Below are 17287 nucleotides of genomic sequence, written 5' to 3'. Positions count from 1 at the left end.
TCTTTCTCTTTAGCTCAGAAGCATACGACATTACTTCCCGCAATGTAGTAGGCAGGCTCTCATGCACATGAATCTTTCCATACCCAGGCTGTTCAATATCGGCAAGTGAAAGCGACCTCTTCTTCGATTTGCAGAAGGCAGCAATTGATTTGAATAGTTGACTTCGATCGTGTGCAGAGAACAGCTTAACAATTATGGGCGCATGATTGTTATTTTTCTGCGCAATGGTTTTTGCTTTTCGCAGTCGAAAAACATCACGCAGCGGCGGAGTTTTGTGCTGAACAGCATCGCAGACTTTAGAGAATACACCAGAGAGGTTCTCATTAGCTGCTTGGGGTATACCGTTGATAATGACATCAGTGGCTACTGCGCTGCTTTCAAGCTCTCCGAGTTGTACCCGAGCAGCAACTAGTTCACTGCGTAGGGTTAGAACGTCAGCACACGTAATCTCAACTTTTGTCACTCTCTTCTCAATTTCTGCTATGCACATCTTTAAATTTGCAGTTTCTGCAGCTAACTCACCAATTTTCTGCATTACCCTTTCCTCGGATTTTTTCATTACATCAGTCAACTCTGCGACAACGGTGGTTCTCAGCTCGTCAATTTTTCGCTCAACTTTATCAACCATAGTGGATGAGGGTGTAAGCGGAGTTTTTGGTGAGGTTGGTGGTTTGCGTGAATTCTTGCGCGTTGATTGCATATTCAGGTGCGAACGACAATGAGTCTCAGGTATAAAGCTGATCGAAAACAATTCGTATCAGAAGCGCACGCGGTGTAGCACCAAATCAAATAAATGGAAAATATCAGTGTAACACCCGCAAAATATGTGAAAACTCAGGAACACCGCACAAACACGTCCTACTCACTTGACATTTGTCGTATTTTCTGGCCACAAACACACGGAATTATCGCGCCGTTTGATTTAAAATTAATAAGAGTCACTATCTCAATAATTTAAAATGCGAAATGAACACAAATCACTAAGAAATCAAGCAACACGCAGAACAAATAAAAAACACGTCCGCTTAGCATGGCAGTTCGCTAAGTGAATAATATGCGTTATACTACGTTTATGCGTAGGCTAATTCACGAATTCATTTCATGAATTTGAGTTAAAATTAGCTGCATAAACACCATTTCATGTATTCAGTTATACACGAAAGTTAACCATGAATTTGGCATCATTTCATGAAATCGTGAAGTTCAAGTCGAGTAACGCCACGTTTCACAAACAGCTATTTACTAGGGTTCTATGTTTTTAGATTAAAAGGCATGAGTGACATAACCAGGATTTAAAACACTGGAAAAGTTACAATTGTTCAAATTTGTATAAATAAATTCAAATAGAATAAACTGAAAATATATTAAAACCAATTTAAATATAATATGGTTCATTGCCTGGTACCAACGGCTTTTGCAAATTCATATGAGGTCAAAAAAGTCACAATCCTACTGTTTAGTTTCTCGCCTGTGCGTTGGCACTTTTTCAAAGCACTTTATTTCATGAATTGGCGAACTCTGCATAAACGGGACCATTTTTGAATTCATGAAATGAAGAATTCATGAATTCTGTCACATAATCGTAGTTATACCACGTTATAAACGAGTTTTGGGATTGTGGACTGAAGGCTGTTCACAACGGCTGTTAGTGTTTTCGTTGACATTTCTTACATCCTTTGTTTAGAGTTTTGTTACAACAAAACATAACCAAAAGTATTTTCTTTCATTTTCTTTTCATTAACAACCTCTTACTTTTATTCTTTTAATTTGGCCAGCCAAATAACAATAAATCCGAACTGACGCATTAAACATGATAAAATATTAATTCCACTTCGATAAATATATTAAAAAAACTAGTGCAGACACCGATTGGAATGAGTGGAACGTGAGTTTTGAAGTAGTTTTTAGCGAAAACTGGTTTTCGTTTGGTAGGTTTTACATGGACGGAAACAAGTTTTAGGTCGAAAACCAGTTTTCTGGTTTTGTTTGCTTCCACTTACGTTAAGAACTACAAATACATACGTTGCTAAAGTTAACTAAACATTTTCTTTGATCTCTAATGGTTACTGTTTTGTTTGATTGTATATATGGCCCAAATCGCCGAAAACGAAACCAAGGGGAAACATTTTTTTCTCAGGTTTCGCAGATTTTGGATTATATCTAGGTCATACACATTCTAAGGTATCGGACAACATCAATATTAACACGAATCTCCTTCCCTCAAACATGAAAATTTACTTAATCTTGAGACACCTTTAAATAAAGGAAAATTAAAAAGGCACACATGAAACTAAAGGGTAGTTTATACTTAAGGTCCACCACTTTTTTGCATTACACTTGCCTCTCTTCGCTTGCCTTGTATTATTTTGAAGTTAATAAAAAAAGTATTCGACAAAAAAATCAGCGACTAGTTTTCTATATGAAAATCAAGTCAGCAGTATTTTTTAATAAAAGGTAACAGTCCAAAATATTATTAGTTTTTTTTTTTTAAAAAAAAAAAGGCAAAATATAGTTTTCTTCGAGCATTTTCGGTCTAATTCCACAGTAAAATATGTTTTCGGTTGAAAGCTACTTGCAACGTAACAGGCTTTTGAACTAATTTAATTTTCAGGTAACATTTTTTCCTATTTAGTTAAAGATCGGGCTCATTTTACAAGCAACATTCGAGGCTATTCAACGTGTTATTGTCCCATAGTTAAAACTGTTAGTTTTTTCTAACTTATATAAACTGAGAAGATAAGAATTGCGCAGAAAAATAAAAAAACGCGAAAATTATATTATTTCAAAAAGAAACGAACTGAAAAGAAGCGAAATAAGAAGTTAAAAGAAGAAGAAAATTTTCGGATTAAATATGTAATAAAAAATCTTTGGAATTATTTTTCTAGTACTATTATTATTCTTCAAAATGCCGTGTCCTCGAATCTAACATTTGAAGGGTAAGAATAGTACTAAATGGCACAGAGCAAACAAAATAAGCCATTAAAGCCGTTTTTCGTGACATTAGTCGCGAAAAACTCAACATCTTGGCGCAGTTCTAAGATCGAGTTCGAGTTCTACGCAGAAAATTACTTCGGAAACGACCTACAGCTGCACAGCATCAAAAACTTTGAAATCTGTATTCACTATTATCATATTCTTAGTTTCTTTGATTTACTTGTCACATCACAAGACTACTGAATTCATGCTACTTATTGCATAAAACACACTAAAAGTGATTTAAATACTTAATTATAATCTTATCGCTACACGTATATCGCACAGGTAACGTAACAGTCATCTTCTATAACGTACCAGTCCGACTATTTTTTACAAATATTGACCTCAAAATTAATTTTATCAGTTCAATTAATAGGTAGTTCTTGAATTCCATCCCGAAGCTAGGAAACTGTGTACCATCTTTTGAAAACATTATATTAGGAGAGCAGAGTTTTTCAATAATATAAAGCAACTTTAAGAAGTACTTCCAAAAATTGTAATGCAGCAGTCCGCTGTTGAAACATTCGTAACTCCTAAACCAAAGGAGTTACAATATATGTTTATATATATCTAATAATTCCATATACTTATGCTTTCAGATGCAAGAAGAAAAATTATCCAAAAATTGTAGTCTCGCGATTTCAGCGGTATTTAAAAATCAGTGTGAGCCAAAATGTAATGTAACAGTCCGTGTTTTGGGCCATATGTACATTAGGGTCGTCCAAAAATGCATGTGAAAAAGTAAAGTCGGAATTTTTATGCTCTCACCCCCTAGGATTGTTCTATACCGAAAAAAATATACCTTTATTTTTTATTTTGAAATCAAAAAAGATTTAGAGGTCGCTCAAAGTGCCCAAAGGGAAACAACTTTTCGTATAAATGGTATAGAATAGTTAAAAATCAATACTTTTCTACCAGAAAACTCTGTTTATCTGCAGGAGATTCCCAATAATAATATCCAATTGTTTATTTAACCATTTTTTCACTGCAACTATAACTTATAAGTCCGCCAAAAACACACAAAAACCCCGAAAAATGCAATGGGGCGACCAATAAAAAATCGTTAGTATTAAAAAATGGTTAAATAAACAATTGGGTATTATTATTGAAAGTCTCCTGAAGAGAACCAGATTTCGAATCGAAAAATATTGACTTTCAAGAATTTTATACCGAATTTTATACTATTTCTACGAAAAAATATATTTTCCCCATATAAAGTACGTTATCCATTATATCCATTGGGCCCTGTCACACGGTCAGTAATTATTACGATATTTGGATCGCGATCCATATTGATCGAATGATGGATCGCGCGCGAACGCCACATGTTCAATATTTATCGCGTCAGTATTTGTATAATTTTTGTGCTGAACGCTTATTATGACGCAAGAAAATATTTTTATTTTGTGTTTATAATTTACAGATAATGCATTCCACAATTATTTTAAAGTTTCCAATGTTAATTAAAATTGTTTCAATTTCTTTTGAAAGGTTTTAAACACCGAGAGCGAACGCAGAACGAATACGTTTTTGATGTTCGCATTATGGAGTAAAAGATGTACTGACGAAATGTATGGATCGCGTTTGAAAGTGCTACACGTTCAATATTTATTGACGGTATTGCGATACCGATTCGAACATAAAACCGATAGCATTGGATTTCACGACACCAAAGTAATTTTTTTGTCGTTTTCAAATCCAACTCCGACAGCCCTGATTAGTTTTCATTCCTTGCAGTTGGAGATTTCATAAAAATGTCAGTAAATGGATGTTCGTTTTATAAACACAAATATTAATGTATACATATTTTTATTCATAACTAGGGGAAATCATAAAAATGCAACGCAAATCAGCATTCTTCCAGTAACAGAAATGCTACAACTGCAGATGTCATTTTGCGCTCACTTATCTTTGTTTAAATTACTTAAAGCAATTCACTTTTATAAAATTTTTCCAAAAAAATGTACATTAAAAATGCCGTTACGCACACAAATACGCAAAACAGTCGCTTCGAACATCGGTTTTGCTTACATTCGAAAAGAGCAAAACCAATACAGTTTCATGACACCAAATGAAATCAATATTGGTTAGTAGTTCCGACAAAAAGCAAAACCGACTTGGATTCCACGACAGCCCTGATTATTATATTATATTTGGAAAATGGGCGTGGTCGCGCCGGTAACCATTCGTCTCGGGCTGCCATAATTGCTGGGTCTCAAACGGGGACCCTTAGCAAAACAAAATCTTCATTCTTTCCAAAGGTATAGTCAAACTCTTTTTTTAATCCTCTTTACATTTATAGTCTCGTTCAATTGCAGAGGAAAACTTAGTTGATGCTCTGTTGTAATAAATATGTACAAAAACGGAATTACATAAACCATAATAAATTAAGATAAAAAAAAAACATTTTCACTGAATGAACGTATTTATACACATAACGTATTTTATTATATACATACGTATGTCATAAGAACATTTCTGCGTTTTAAAGTGTGTACTTTAGGGTGGTCAAAAAAGGTAAGGTCGGAATTGTAATGCTCTCACCCCCTAGGATTGTTCTATATCGAAAAAACGTATACCCCTATTTTTTTATTTTGAAATCAAAAAATATTTAGAGGTCGCTCGAAACGCTGCATGGGCCCTGTCACGCGACATTTATTGACGGTGCGCATGCAGTATTGATGGATCGTGATCCATATTGCAAAATTTTGAAATCTGGATCGCGGATCGCAATACCGTCAATAAGTATTGAACGTGTAGCACTTTCAAACGCCATCCATACATTTCGTCAGTACATCTTTTACTCTCATAATGCGAACATCAAAAACGTATTCGTTCTGCCTTCGCTCTCGGCACTTAAAACCTTTCAAAAGAAATTGAAACAATTTTAATTAACATTGGAAACTTTAAACTAATTGTGGAATGCATTATCTGTAATTATACGCACAAAATAAAAATATTTTCTTGTGTCATAATAAGCGTTCAGCACAAAAATTATACAAATACTGACGCGATAAATATTGAACATATAGCATTCGCGCGCGATCCATCAATCCATCAATGGATAACATGGATAACGTATTTTTATATAGGGAAAATATATTTTTTCGTAGAAATGGTATAGAATTCTTGAAAGTCAATATTTTTCGATTCGAACTCTGGTTCTCTTCAGGAGACTTTCAATAATAATACCCAATTGTTTATTAAACCATTTTTTAATACTAACGATTTTTTAGTGGTCGCCCCATTGCATTTTTCGGAGTTTTTGTGTGTTTTTGGCGGACTTATAAATTATAGCTGCAGTGCAAAAATGGTTAAATAAACAATTGGATATAATTATTGGGAATCTCCTGCAGATAAACAGAGTTTTCTGGTAGAAAAATATTGATTTTTAACTATTCTATACCGTTTATACGAAAAGTTGTTTCTTCCCCATATAAAATACATGGAAAACTTTGGGCGCTTTGAGCGACCTCTAAATCTTTTTCGATTTCAAAATAAAAAATAAAGGTATATTTTTTCGGTATAGAACAATCCTAGGGGATGAGAGCATAAAAATTCCGACTTTACTTTTTCACATGCATTTTTGGACGACCCTAATGTACATATGGCCCAAAACACGGACTGTTACATTACATTTTGGCTCACACTGATTTTTAAATACCGCTGAAATCACGAGACTACAATTTTTGGTAAATTTATATATATATATAAATTAATATATATAAACATATATTGTAACTCCTTTGGTTTAGGAGTTATGAATGTTTCAACAGCGGATTGGTGCATTACAATTTTTGGAAGTACTTCTTAAAGTTGCTTTATATTATTGAAAAACTCTGCTCTCCTAACAAGTAAATCAAAGAAACTAAGATCATGATAATTATGAATACAGATTTCAAAGTTTCTGATGCTGTGCAGCTGTAGGTCATTTCCGAAGTAATTTTCTGCGTAGAACTAGAACTCGATCTTAGAACTGCGCCAAGATGTTGAGTTTTTCGCGGTTAATGTCACGAAAAACGGCTTTAATGGCTTATTTTGTTTGCTCTATGCTATTTAGTACTATTCTTACCCTTCAAATGTTAGATTCGAGGACACGGCAATTTGAAGAATAATAGTAGTACTAGAAAAATAATTCCAATCGATTTTTTATTACATATTTAATCCGAAAATATTCTTCTTCTTTTAACTTCTTATTTCGCTTCTTTTGAGTTCGTTTTTGAAATAATACAATTCTCGCGTTTTTTTATTTTTCTGCGCAATTCTTATCTTCTCAGTTTATATAAGTTAGAAAAAATAACAGTTTTAACTATGGGACAATAACACGTTGAATAGCTTCGAATGTTGCTTGTAAAATGAGCCCGATCTTTAACTAAATAGGAAAAAAATGTTACCTGCAAATTAAATTAGTTCAAAAGCCTGTTACGTTACAAGTAGCTTTCAACCGAAAACATATTTTACTGTGAAATAAGGCCGAAAATGCTCGAAGAAAACTATATTTTCCCTTTGTTTAGCTTGGTGGATTCCGCGCCAAAAAAAAAAACTTCTTAATATTTTGGACTGTTACCTTTCATTAAAAAATACTGCCGACTTGATTTCCATATAGAAAGCTAATCGCTGATTTTTTTGTCGAATACTTATTTTATTAACTTCAAAATAATACAAGGCAAGCGAAGAGAGGCAAGTGTAATGCAAAAAAGTGGTGGACCTTAAGTATAAACTACCCTTTAGTTTCATGTTGTGCCTTTTTAATTTTCCTTTATTTAAAGGTGTCTCAAGATTAAGTAAATTTTCATGTTTTGAGATTCGTGTTAATATTGATGTTGTCCGATACTTTAGAATATGTATGACCTAGATATAATCCAAAATCTGCGAAACCTGAGAAAAAAAATGTCTCCCCTTGGTTTCGTTTTCGGCGATTTGGGCCATATAGACAATCAAATAAAACAGTAACCATTAGAGATCAAAGAAAATTTTTAGTTCACTTTAGGAACATATGTATTTGTAGCTCTTAACGTAAGTGGAAGCAAACAAAACCAGAAAACATGTTTTCGTTGCTAAAACTGGTTTTCGACCTAAAACTTGTTTCCGTCCATGTAAAACCTACCAAACGAAAACCAGTTTTCTAACTAATCAGGGCTGTCGGAGTTGGATTTGAAAACGACAAAAAAATTACTTTGGTGTCATGAAATCCGATGTTATCGCTTTTATGTGCGAATCGGTATTAGTGTCGATTTTAGGTGCACAGAAACCAATAACATCGATTTTTCTATCGGAAATAAACCAAGCAGCTAACGGCTGTTGGATTTCATTTGTTTATTAGTTTTCTTTTTCTTGCAGTTGAACATTTTGTAAAAATGTGAATAACAGGTCTATTCTGCACGTTTCCGGTGGTTTTGTAACCGGTAAATTATCTCCAGATCAAAAAACGAGAAACAAAATCGATCATGTTGTGATAGATGGAAGGCACACACCCGCCTCTGTGCAGCACAAAATGTGCGTCCAACAATGCAAGGAAAGCTTAACGTCGAAACGCTGCAATCACAACAGACGGCCAATTGATTCGCCACTCGACTCTCACACCTGCTTTCTGAGAGCACTTTTCAACAAACCGACATACGCGAGCAGTGGAACTACATTTCCCGCTCATTAAGTACCGCCGCCGAAAAAGTAGTCGAATTTCAGTCAGCTCGAAATAACAACTGGTACGATGAGGAGTGTCAAAAAGCTGCAGAGAAAAAATATGCCGCTTATAGGGCCACGCTGCGATCGGTTGCAACCGGAAAATTTTACCAGGAGGTTAGGCGACTTACGGAAAGTTTCAAGACCGGGGCGAACTCCCGTAAGAACAACAATGGCGTCCTAGGGACCGATGTCCAAACTGTGCTTAAATTATGGAGTGAACACTTTTCCTACTGAATGGTAGCAGCGCTGAAAGTAGTGGATAAGACGAACCCGAGACTGTAGTCGATGTCCCACCGCCTGACTATGACGAGGGGCGAATAGCGATTACGCGGCTGAAATACAACAAAGCGGCTGGAGTTGATGGCCTGCCAGCCGAGCTATTCAAGTACGGCGGCGAAGAGCTGATAAGGTGTATGCATCAACTCTTATGCAGAATTTGGTCAGATGAACGCATGCCCGATAAGTGGTCTCTGCCCAATCGTGTTAAAGACTGAAGTCCACCGCCAACGAACTGATTGGGCCTTATCAGTGTGGCTTTAGTCCTGGAAAATCCCCCATAGATCAGGTAATCACAATGCACCAAATCTTGGAAAAGACCCGCGAGAAAGGATACACACACGTCACGTTATTTGTCGATTTCAAAGCCGCTTTCGACAGCACGAACATAAGTTGTCTTTATGCCGCGATGTCTGAATTTGGTATCCTCGCGAAACTAATACAGCTGTGTAAAATGACGTTGAGCAATACCACCAGCTCCGTCAGAATAGGGAAGGACCTCTCCGAGCCGTTTGATACCAAACGAGGTTTCAGATAAGGGGACTCCCTTTCGTGTGATTTCTTTAATCTGATGTTGGAGAAGATAATAAGAGCCGCAGAAGTGAATCGCTCTGGCACAATACTTTAAGAGCTTACAATTGCTGGCGTATGCCGACGACATCGACATTATCGGTAAAAACAAAAGTTACGTCTGTTCTGCCTTCTCGGGATTAGATAGAGAAGCAAAGCGACTGGGTCTGATGGTGAACAAGGACAAAACGAAGTATCTCCTGTCATCACACAAACGGCAAGAGCATACGGGTCTTGGCACCCACGTCAGTATTGTCAGTTACAACTTTGAAAAAGTAGACGATTTCGTTTATTCGGGAACCAAAATTAGCACCAATAATAATGTCATCCTTGAAATCCAACGGAGAATCTCTCCTACCAACAAGTGCTACTTTGGACCGAGTAGGCAATTGAGAAGCAAAGTCCTCTCTCGTCGTACAAAAATCACACTCTATAAGTCACTTATCAAGCCTGTGCTGGTGTATGGCGCGGAGGCATGTACAATGAAAATATCTGATGAAGCGACTCTTGAAGATTTCGAGATAAATATTCTGCGCAAGATTTATGGGCCTTTGCGCGTTAACGATGGCGAATACCGCAGACGATTGAACGATGAGCTATATGAGCTTTACAACGGCAGAGACGTAGTGCGGCGAATTAAATTAAATTAGGTTATGTCGTTCGAATGGACAGAAGCGCTCCCGCTCTGAAAGCATTCAACGTGGGTCGCGATGCTCGTAACAGTGGAAGAGGAAGGCCTCGCCTGCGTTGGAAAGACCAGGTGGAGTACTTGGATTCACTTGGCATTTCCAATTGGCGTCAGTTGGCACAGAAGAGAAACGACTGGCGTGCTGTTTTGGACTCGGTCAAAATCGCTTAGGCGGTTACAACGCCAATAAAGAAGAAGAGACTACAATCAACACTAAATCAACAAAGTGCCGTTGCCGCTGGGCGGCAAAAATAGAAATAAGATTAAATCAACCGGAAAACTTCGGCGGTAAAAACTTTATTGTCAGGTTACAAAATGTTTGTTACCAGCGCAGAATAGACCTGTAAAGAGAGGTTTGTTTTAAAAAAATATACATATATTTTTATTCATAACTAGGGAGAATCATAAAAATGCAACGCAAAACAGCCGCGCCTATTTTTCAAAAACTTTCTATAAACGTATTTCTTGCTAAAGTTTAATTGTAAGCATCAATTCGCTTCAGTATTTACTGATTTATCGAATATTTCGTGTTTTTCTATGTTGCCGTTATATGGGATCTGGGCGAGTTTTTGTCCGATTTTAAAAAATTTTACCCGTTTGATATGCCCATTTTCAATCCGTCCTTTGCTCAAAATAAGTACACGTACTAAGTTTTTCAATTTCTATTTTTTCATCCTGATAATTTTTTATACATACATATATTCTATATATCTAACTCGATTCCTCTAGACTGTTACAAGCAACCGTTATGTGAGCAAAGTTATAATACCCTTGTGCACAATGTACACTGAACGCTGGATCTGCAGAAGCTATGTATATGCCAAGTAAAAAAACTGCTAGAGCTTGAAAAAATCAGAACAGACTTTGCGTTCATTAAAGCAAATTTTGGTTGTTTGATAGTAGATAGGTATGTATAAGAAAGCTTGGAAAAAAGGTTCGACATTAAAAGAAAACGTGTAACTGTGAAAGAGCAATTCCATATTCCTGGCTCCACAACTGAAACTTTATTATTCTTCTGATTTGTTCGACCCATTTCGTCCTACCAGTTTACTTTGAACCATTGAAGTGAGCACATCACGGGGCATGGGTAGTAAGCCATTTTTAGAAGTTTTTTTAAATTCTGACGGTAGAAGTTGCCATTTGGAAAAATAATTTATGCAATATATGTAAATATAAATAGAAATGTATATAAATATACATCCATATATTACATGTACATATATAAATTTATATTTATATAATATAAATATTAGGGACCGAAAATAACCGTTATATACCAAGATTTTTTTAAGATTATTGCAACATCAAAAATTTTTTAATTTTTTTCAGTCAAATTTATTTTGTGATTTTTATTTTTGACCAAAATCAACCTTTTTTATGTATATTTTTCGATCATTTTTAACAGCTATGATGGAGATTGCATTGGAGACCAGCGCTTAACTGCCAGTTTTTCAGTGCCAGTTTAAACTTAGATTAAGTAAACTGAGTTTAAATTGAGCAGCTGGCTGACATTTGATTGGCTGATCTTAGTTTAAACCAGCCAGATACACTGAGTTTAAACTACGGCCGTGCACTGAAAAACTTGCCCTTAAACTGCTTATCTCAAAAATATGAATCCAAAAACTTTAAAATTTCTATCTTCGTATAAGTCACGGTAAAGCGAATAGAGGCATGGGACGAAAAGGCTACATAAAGCGAGCAATCCGTTTCGCAATAAAAACGAAATAGTAAATACCAACAAGAAGAAATGCATTGGAACATTCTATAAAATATACTGGCAATTTTTGGCGTAACTTTGGAGATTTCAGATACAATATTTTTTTAAGTGATGCGTTGTGGGGTGTACAACAAATTTGCTTCAAAAAGTAAATCTCAATAATTGACACACACGATAATTTCGCGCAAAGGGGTCGATATTATTAAATATACATGTACCAAAATAAAATGAGTACCTGTAAATTTTTGCAATTCACTAAGATAGCGTCCAAACTGTGATCAGTTAACTGGCTGCATCCACTTATGTGTAGAATCCGGAGTCTGGTCAGTGCTTTTGTTATTATTTGTATAGCTTTATCATTAATACTTTCGCAGTCCGACAAATCAAGAATTTCTATGGAAGGACAATCCTTCACCATTTGTTGAACGCCAATAAGCGAAATTTGTTGGCAATTAGAAAGCGATAAATGGCGCAACTCAAGAAATTGTATGCCATATTTTAAAGACACATCTGATATTTTATTGCAGCTACTCAAGTTTAAAGATTTGAGACCTTTTAAATGCTTTAAATTATAGCCATCGGTACTACATTCTTCAATCAAGTTTAGCTCATAAGCTTCGAACATCGCTTTTTTTCTATTGGCGTCACGAACAATTTCCTCTTCCGCTTTGCTTCGCAATGAGATCTTAAACAATTGATTGGATTTATTTAAGCAATCACGATTTTCCAGATTTGAATACGACTGAATCCCATCAAGCGAGTTGCGTAAGTTGGGCGCACGAACTAACTGTGTAATATTAATACCAGTAAAAGCTGCATCCGTGATCTTTAAATAAAAAATTAATTGCGATTGTAATTTCGGCCAGTATTTACATACACTCAGAAAAAAGAATTTACTTAAAACAAGAAACCAGTTTCCCTATTTTAGAGTTACTGTTTTTTTCCTTCTAACTGAGTAATATTAATACCAGCCAAAGCTGCATCCGTGATCTTTAAATAAAAAATTAAATGCGATTGTAATTTTGACACAGTATTTACATACACTCAGAAAAAAAGAATTTCCTTAAAACAGAAACCAGTTTCCCTATTTACTGTTACTGTTTTTCCTTAATATTACGAGAAATTTACTGAGTTCGAGAAGTTTTTCCTTAATTCAAGTCCATGCTAAAAATTTGAGGAAGTAAATTTACTCAATATAAGTAATAATTTTGCCAGTGCTGTTAAGACGAAGATAATTGCTTTCCTTGCAAATGTCAGCTGCGACGTCGCGTGAAGGCTACTGGTTCCGTTTCTGAGATCGCAGGTTCGAGTCCGCTTGGAGGTGGTTAGAGTAAGGTAAGTCAATTATTTTGATTTAAATATCAATTACAAATTGTAAAAGTAATTTCATATATGGAAAAACCTAAATTCTCAAATACCATAAATAATAGATGAGACTTTTTTTTTTAATACAATTTTAAAAATTACAATAAAAAAAAAAAAAAATATTTAAAAAAATAGCCTGTTCTGGGACTCGAACCTTGCATCTTTCGACTAGCACTCCAGAGCTTATTCCTTTCATGGCAAGTTAATTTTTCCTTAGAAAAAAATAGTACTGAAAACTAAGGAATTGTGTTTTCCTTAAACTGAGTCAAATCGTTTACTCATATTAATTATATTATATATATATATATTAATATTTCCTTAGAATAATATACTTTTTTCTTAGCATCAAGGAATATTTTTCTGAGTGTATGTACAGTGTTGGAAAAATAAATAGGGACGCGACACGCGACATTTTAACAAGTTTAGCCTATTTTTCTTTTGTTTGTTTAATATTGATATATATATATATATATAAAATTGCATACCAAAAAAAACTGAAAAATCTGATCAAAAAGTAGAAAATTAACATGCAACTTTGCAGAATTATTATAATTTTTCACTAAGTTTGAAATATGAATTAATATGGTTTTTGTTAGATAATGAGCTATACTTTTATAGAAAAATTATAAATATTAAATAAACAAAAGAAAAATGGGCAAAACTTGTTAAATTGTCGCGTCCCTATTTATTTTTCCACCACTGTATGTACGTATCTATAATATGTATGAATATCGAGGGCTTATACCATGTTCTGACCGACAACGAAAACACTTTTAAAACGAGTTTTGGGATTGTGGGCTGCTGGCTGTTCGCACCGGCTGTTAGTGTTGACATTACTTACATCCAGTACACGGACTTCACCACTTTATTGGTAGATCTACCAACTTTTTAGCTGTATTTTAATTTCTACCATTTTTACCAACATAGGCTAAAAACCCACCAATATTTTCCGGAAACAAATCAAAGAAATTTAAATGAACGCAGTGTATGTATGCATATTTTGTCATCGAACACACTCAAAATAAAAATGAAAAGTTAACTCTGACCTTAACAAATTTAAAAGTGCAATTTGCATCTCTATCAGCTGTTTATATAATTATTATACGTTTGCAACACGTCTTTTGTTGAGGATGAGAAACGAATGGTCTGTAAACTTCAAGCATTTCAAATATAATTTAAGTAAAAAAAATTTTAAGTGGAGATTCCATTGAATTGAATTGTTTGAGCCCTTTTTTGAATTAATACAGGACCTGAATTACGACATCCGCGATGGAATCAAATTCGAGTCGAAAATTTTTTTGAGGTTACGGCATTTAGTAGTGAGCTCGATTTTTCAAATCAAAATGTGTTTCAGAGAGTATAGCTGTCATTTTATTTCATTCGACTCGAATCGTGTTTCATTCGATCCTGGATGCCGTGATTCGGGCCCAGTGTTTATGTTGTTTGTTGAATATTTTGTTGCCGTTAAAAAAAATTGTAGCCCTTATTATGAGTTGCATTCGAAATTTTCGTTGAGTATCGAATTTTTTGTCGAACAGAATTTTGCTTTCGTTGGTGTAGCGAAGTGTTAGAAAATTGTGAAGTGTATGATTTTACATTTGTTTTCTTACTTTTTGGCGGCAAGCGCTATTCTTGATCGAATGAGCGCCATAATGCCAAATAAAAATTCGTTCGATCGGCACTTTCGACCACAGTCGAAGATCGAATGCAACTCATAATAGGGGCTTTTTTTATTAAAAATATAAAAATCCCAAATAAGGTTACTGCAGTAGTACAAAACCAAGAATTACACTAACTATATGTAGGGTTTATAGCTTTATTGCACTTTGTTCATTTTTAACTTTGTAATTATAAAATTTTAGAATTAAGTGATGTTTGCTGTTTGTAAATCAAAAAGAAAAATTACTGACTTTAAATATTTTTCTTGAGCTGAAAACAACATATTTTCGTTTGGAACTTTAGATTAAACCTTTTTCAGCAGTTTATTTAAAAAAAAAACTATATTCGCAATCGCTAAGAAGTCGGTTTTCTTCCCTACCATGTCACCAAAAAGCCAGCAGTTACCCGTGTGCTAACAGGATTATCGTATCAGCTTGTGAAATTCCATCCTACTGTTGCAAGGAGTTCAACCGTTGAAACTGCAACAAAACTATCACTCTCAACAGCTTCAATCATCAACCACAACATGTGCAATAACTGATTTTCTCACTGTCCTCATCACAGCCAACGCAATCGAGCTCACCGGCCTAAGAACCTACGACATCTACTGCTGCTGCTGCATAACCTACTGCCGATGGCTTCTTTGGCTATTGCAACAAGACACAGTCCAACTTCTTTCCGACCACGCCGACTCGCCATCAGCTAGGAGAATTTCCACAATTACCATCACAGCTTGCTATTGCACCACCCCACATCATTAATATCACTATCAGCCGACGAAGACAAAGCATTTGAGTAGCGAAAGTGGCGGCAGCAACTGGCACAGTAACCAAAGGAACTTACAAAGCAGCCGCAGCAGTAAGCAACGTCCGCTCGCTGTTAATAGCAGCAATTTCAGTACACAGTGGTGAGCTGTATCTTTTTGTCTAATATCTTTGAAAGTTGTTTTCCCCTTTAAATTAAAACATATACTATATTTTCATTATACCGTATATTTAAATTTGTTTCAGATCAGTTGTAAACACTCCTTATAGAGATTATTTGTGTAAAGTTATCATGTTTCGTTCACCCCCACATGATACACAAACATCTACACGGACTAATAATTTAAATGACTCGCTTATAGATTTGCAAAACAACTCTTTGCAAGAGGAGTTGGCAAATCCTTATGCTAGTCAAAATAAAAATGAGGTGTATGCAACCTCAGTCAAGTTTCCACAACAAGTTGGACAAGTTGTCCAGAAGCTTGGTTTGTACATAGAGAAATACAATTTAACATGAAAAACATTACACAAGATACTACAAAATATGAACACACAATCACAGCGCTTCCGCAAGAAGTCATAGTTATGATATTAGATGTCATTCAAAATCCTCCGCATAACAACAAGTTTTCAGAACTAAAGAAAGAATTGAAAGGCATTCTTTAAGCGAAAATAAAAAATTAGATACAATTTTCTCAGATTCAGAGATGGTTGATCGTAAACCCTCTGAATTTTATCGGTCACTCTGGTAGAACGATTTCATAGGCAGTTGAAAGCTACGATAATGGCTAGAAATATAACCTACAATTGGTATGATGAGCTACCGATAACACTTCTTGGTTTACTATCGATGTATGTATAAAGAATGTATTTCAGCCATACCATCTGAGATGGTTTTTGGGCAAAATTTATGCCTGGTGAACTTGTGGTTCCATCTGAAGAAAATTTTTCTCCAACTGAAGTTTTAGGTAATTTACGGGAACATTTTAAAAATGTTAACTCAAATTTAAAGCATAATCAAAATTCTGATACTGGTGTATATATACCAAAGGATTTGGAGACTTGTAAATTTGTTTTTATGCGTGTTATTAATAAAAGATCATTGCAACAACCATACGAAGGACCTTATAAGGTTGTGGAAAAAAAAACAAAAAATATTTCAAACTTGAAGTGGATAATGAGGTTAAAACAATTCCGATAGACAGACTAAAACCAGCAATCATTGAAACAGAACTAACACCTGAAACAAACACTAATATAATGAATAACATAGCCTCAAACAAGAAACGAGTTACTTTTAATTTATATAACATTAATAGAAGGGGAGTATTGTAGGGTTTATAGTTTTATTGCACTTTGTTCATTTTTAACTTTGTAATTATGAAATTTTAGAATTAAGTGATTTTTGCTGTTTGTAAATCAAAAAGAAAATTTACTGACTTCAAATATTTTCCTTGAGCTGAAAACAACATAATTTCATTTGGAACTTTAGATTAAACCTTTTTTAAATAAATTTATATATATTTTAACTACAACCTTTTTCTTTTATTCTTATTTTAATTTGGCCAGCCAATTAACAATAAATCC

The 17287-nt window shown here is 34.7% G+C and overlaps 1 protein-coding gene across 6 annotated transcripts in view; it reads right to left on the bottom strand.

The window, feature by feature from the left end:
- The window catches only part of LOC118742259 (dynein regulatory complex subunit 6), a 426783-nt gene that overhangs the window by 344397 nt on the left and 65099 nt on the right, over positions 1-17287 (bottom strand). For all 6 annotated transcript variants that reach the window (XR_004993352.1, XM_036474198.1, XM_036474197.1 and 3 more), the window contains one exon: positions 12148-12738. Coding sequence is in view for 5 of the 6 variants with exons in the window: in XM_036474198.1 (XP_036330091.1) it covers positions 12148-12738 (591 nt within the window). In the remaining variant the exon portion in view is untranslated. The remainder of the gene's footprint in view (positions 1-12147; positions 12739-17287) is intronic.

This window comes from Rhagoletis pomonella, unplaced genomic scaffold, assembly GCF_013731165.1.
Source record: "Rhagoletis pomonella isolate Grant_MI unplaced genomic scaffold, Rhpom_1.0 Rhpom_scaffold_00007, whole genome shotgun sequence".
Lineage (NCBI taxonomy): Eukaryota > Metazoa > Arthropoda > Insecta > Diptera > Tephritidae > Rhagoletis > Rhagoletis pomonella.
The sequence above is the reverse complement of the archived record's forward strand: the minus strand, read 5'-3'. Positions and strand labels throughout refer to the sequence as shown.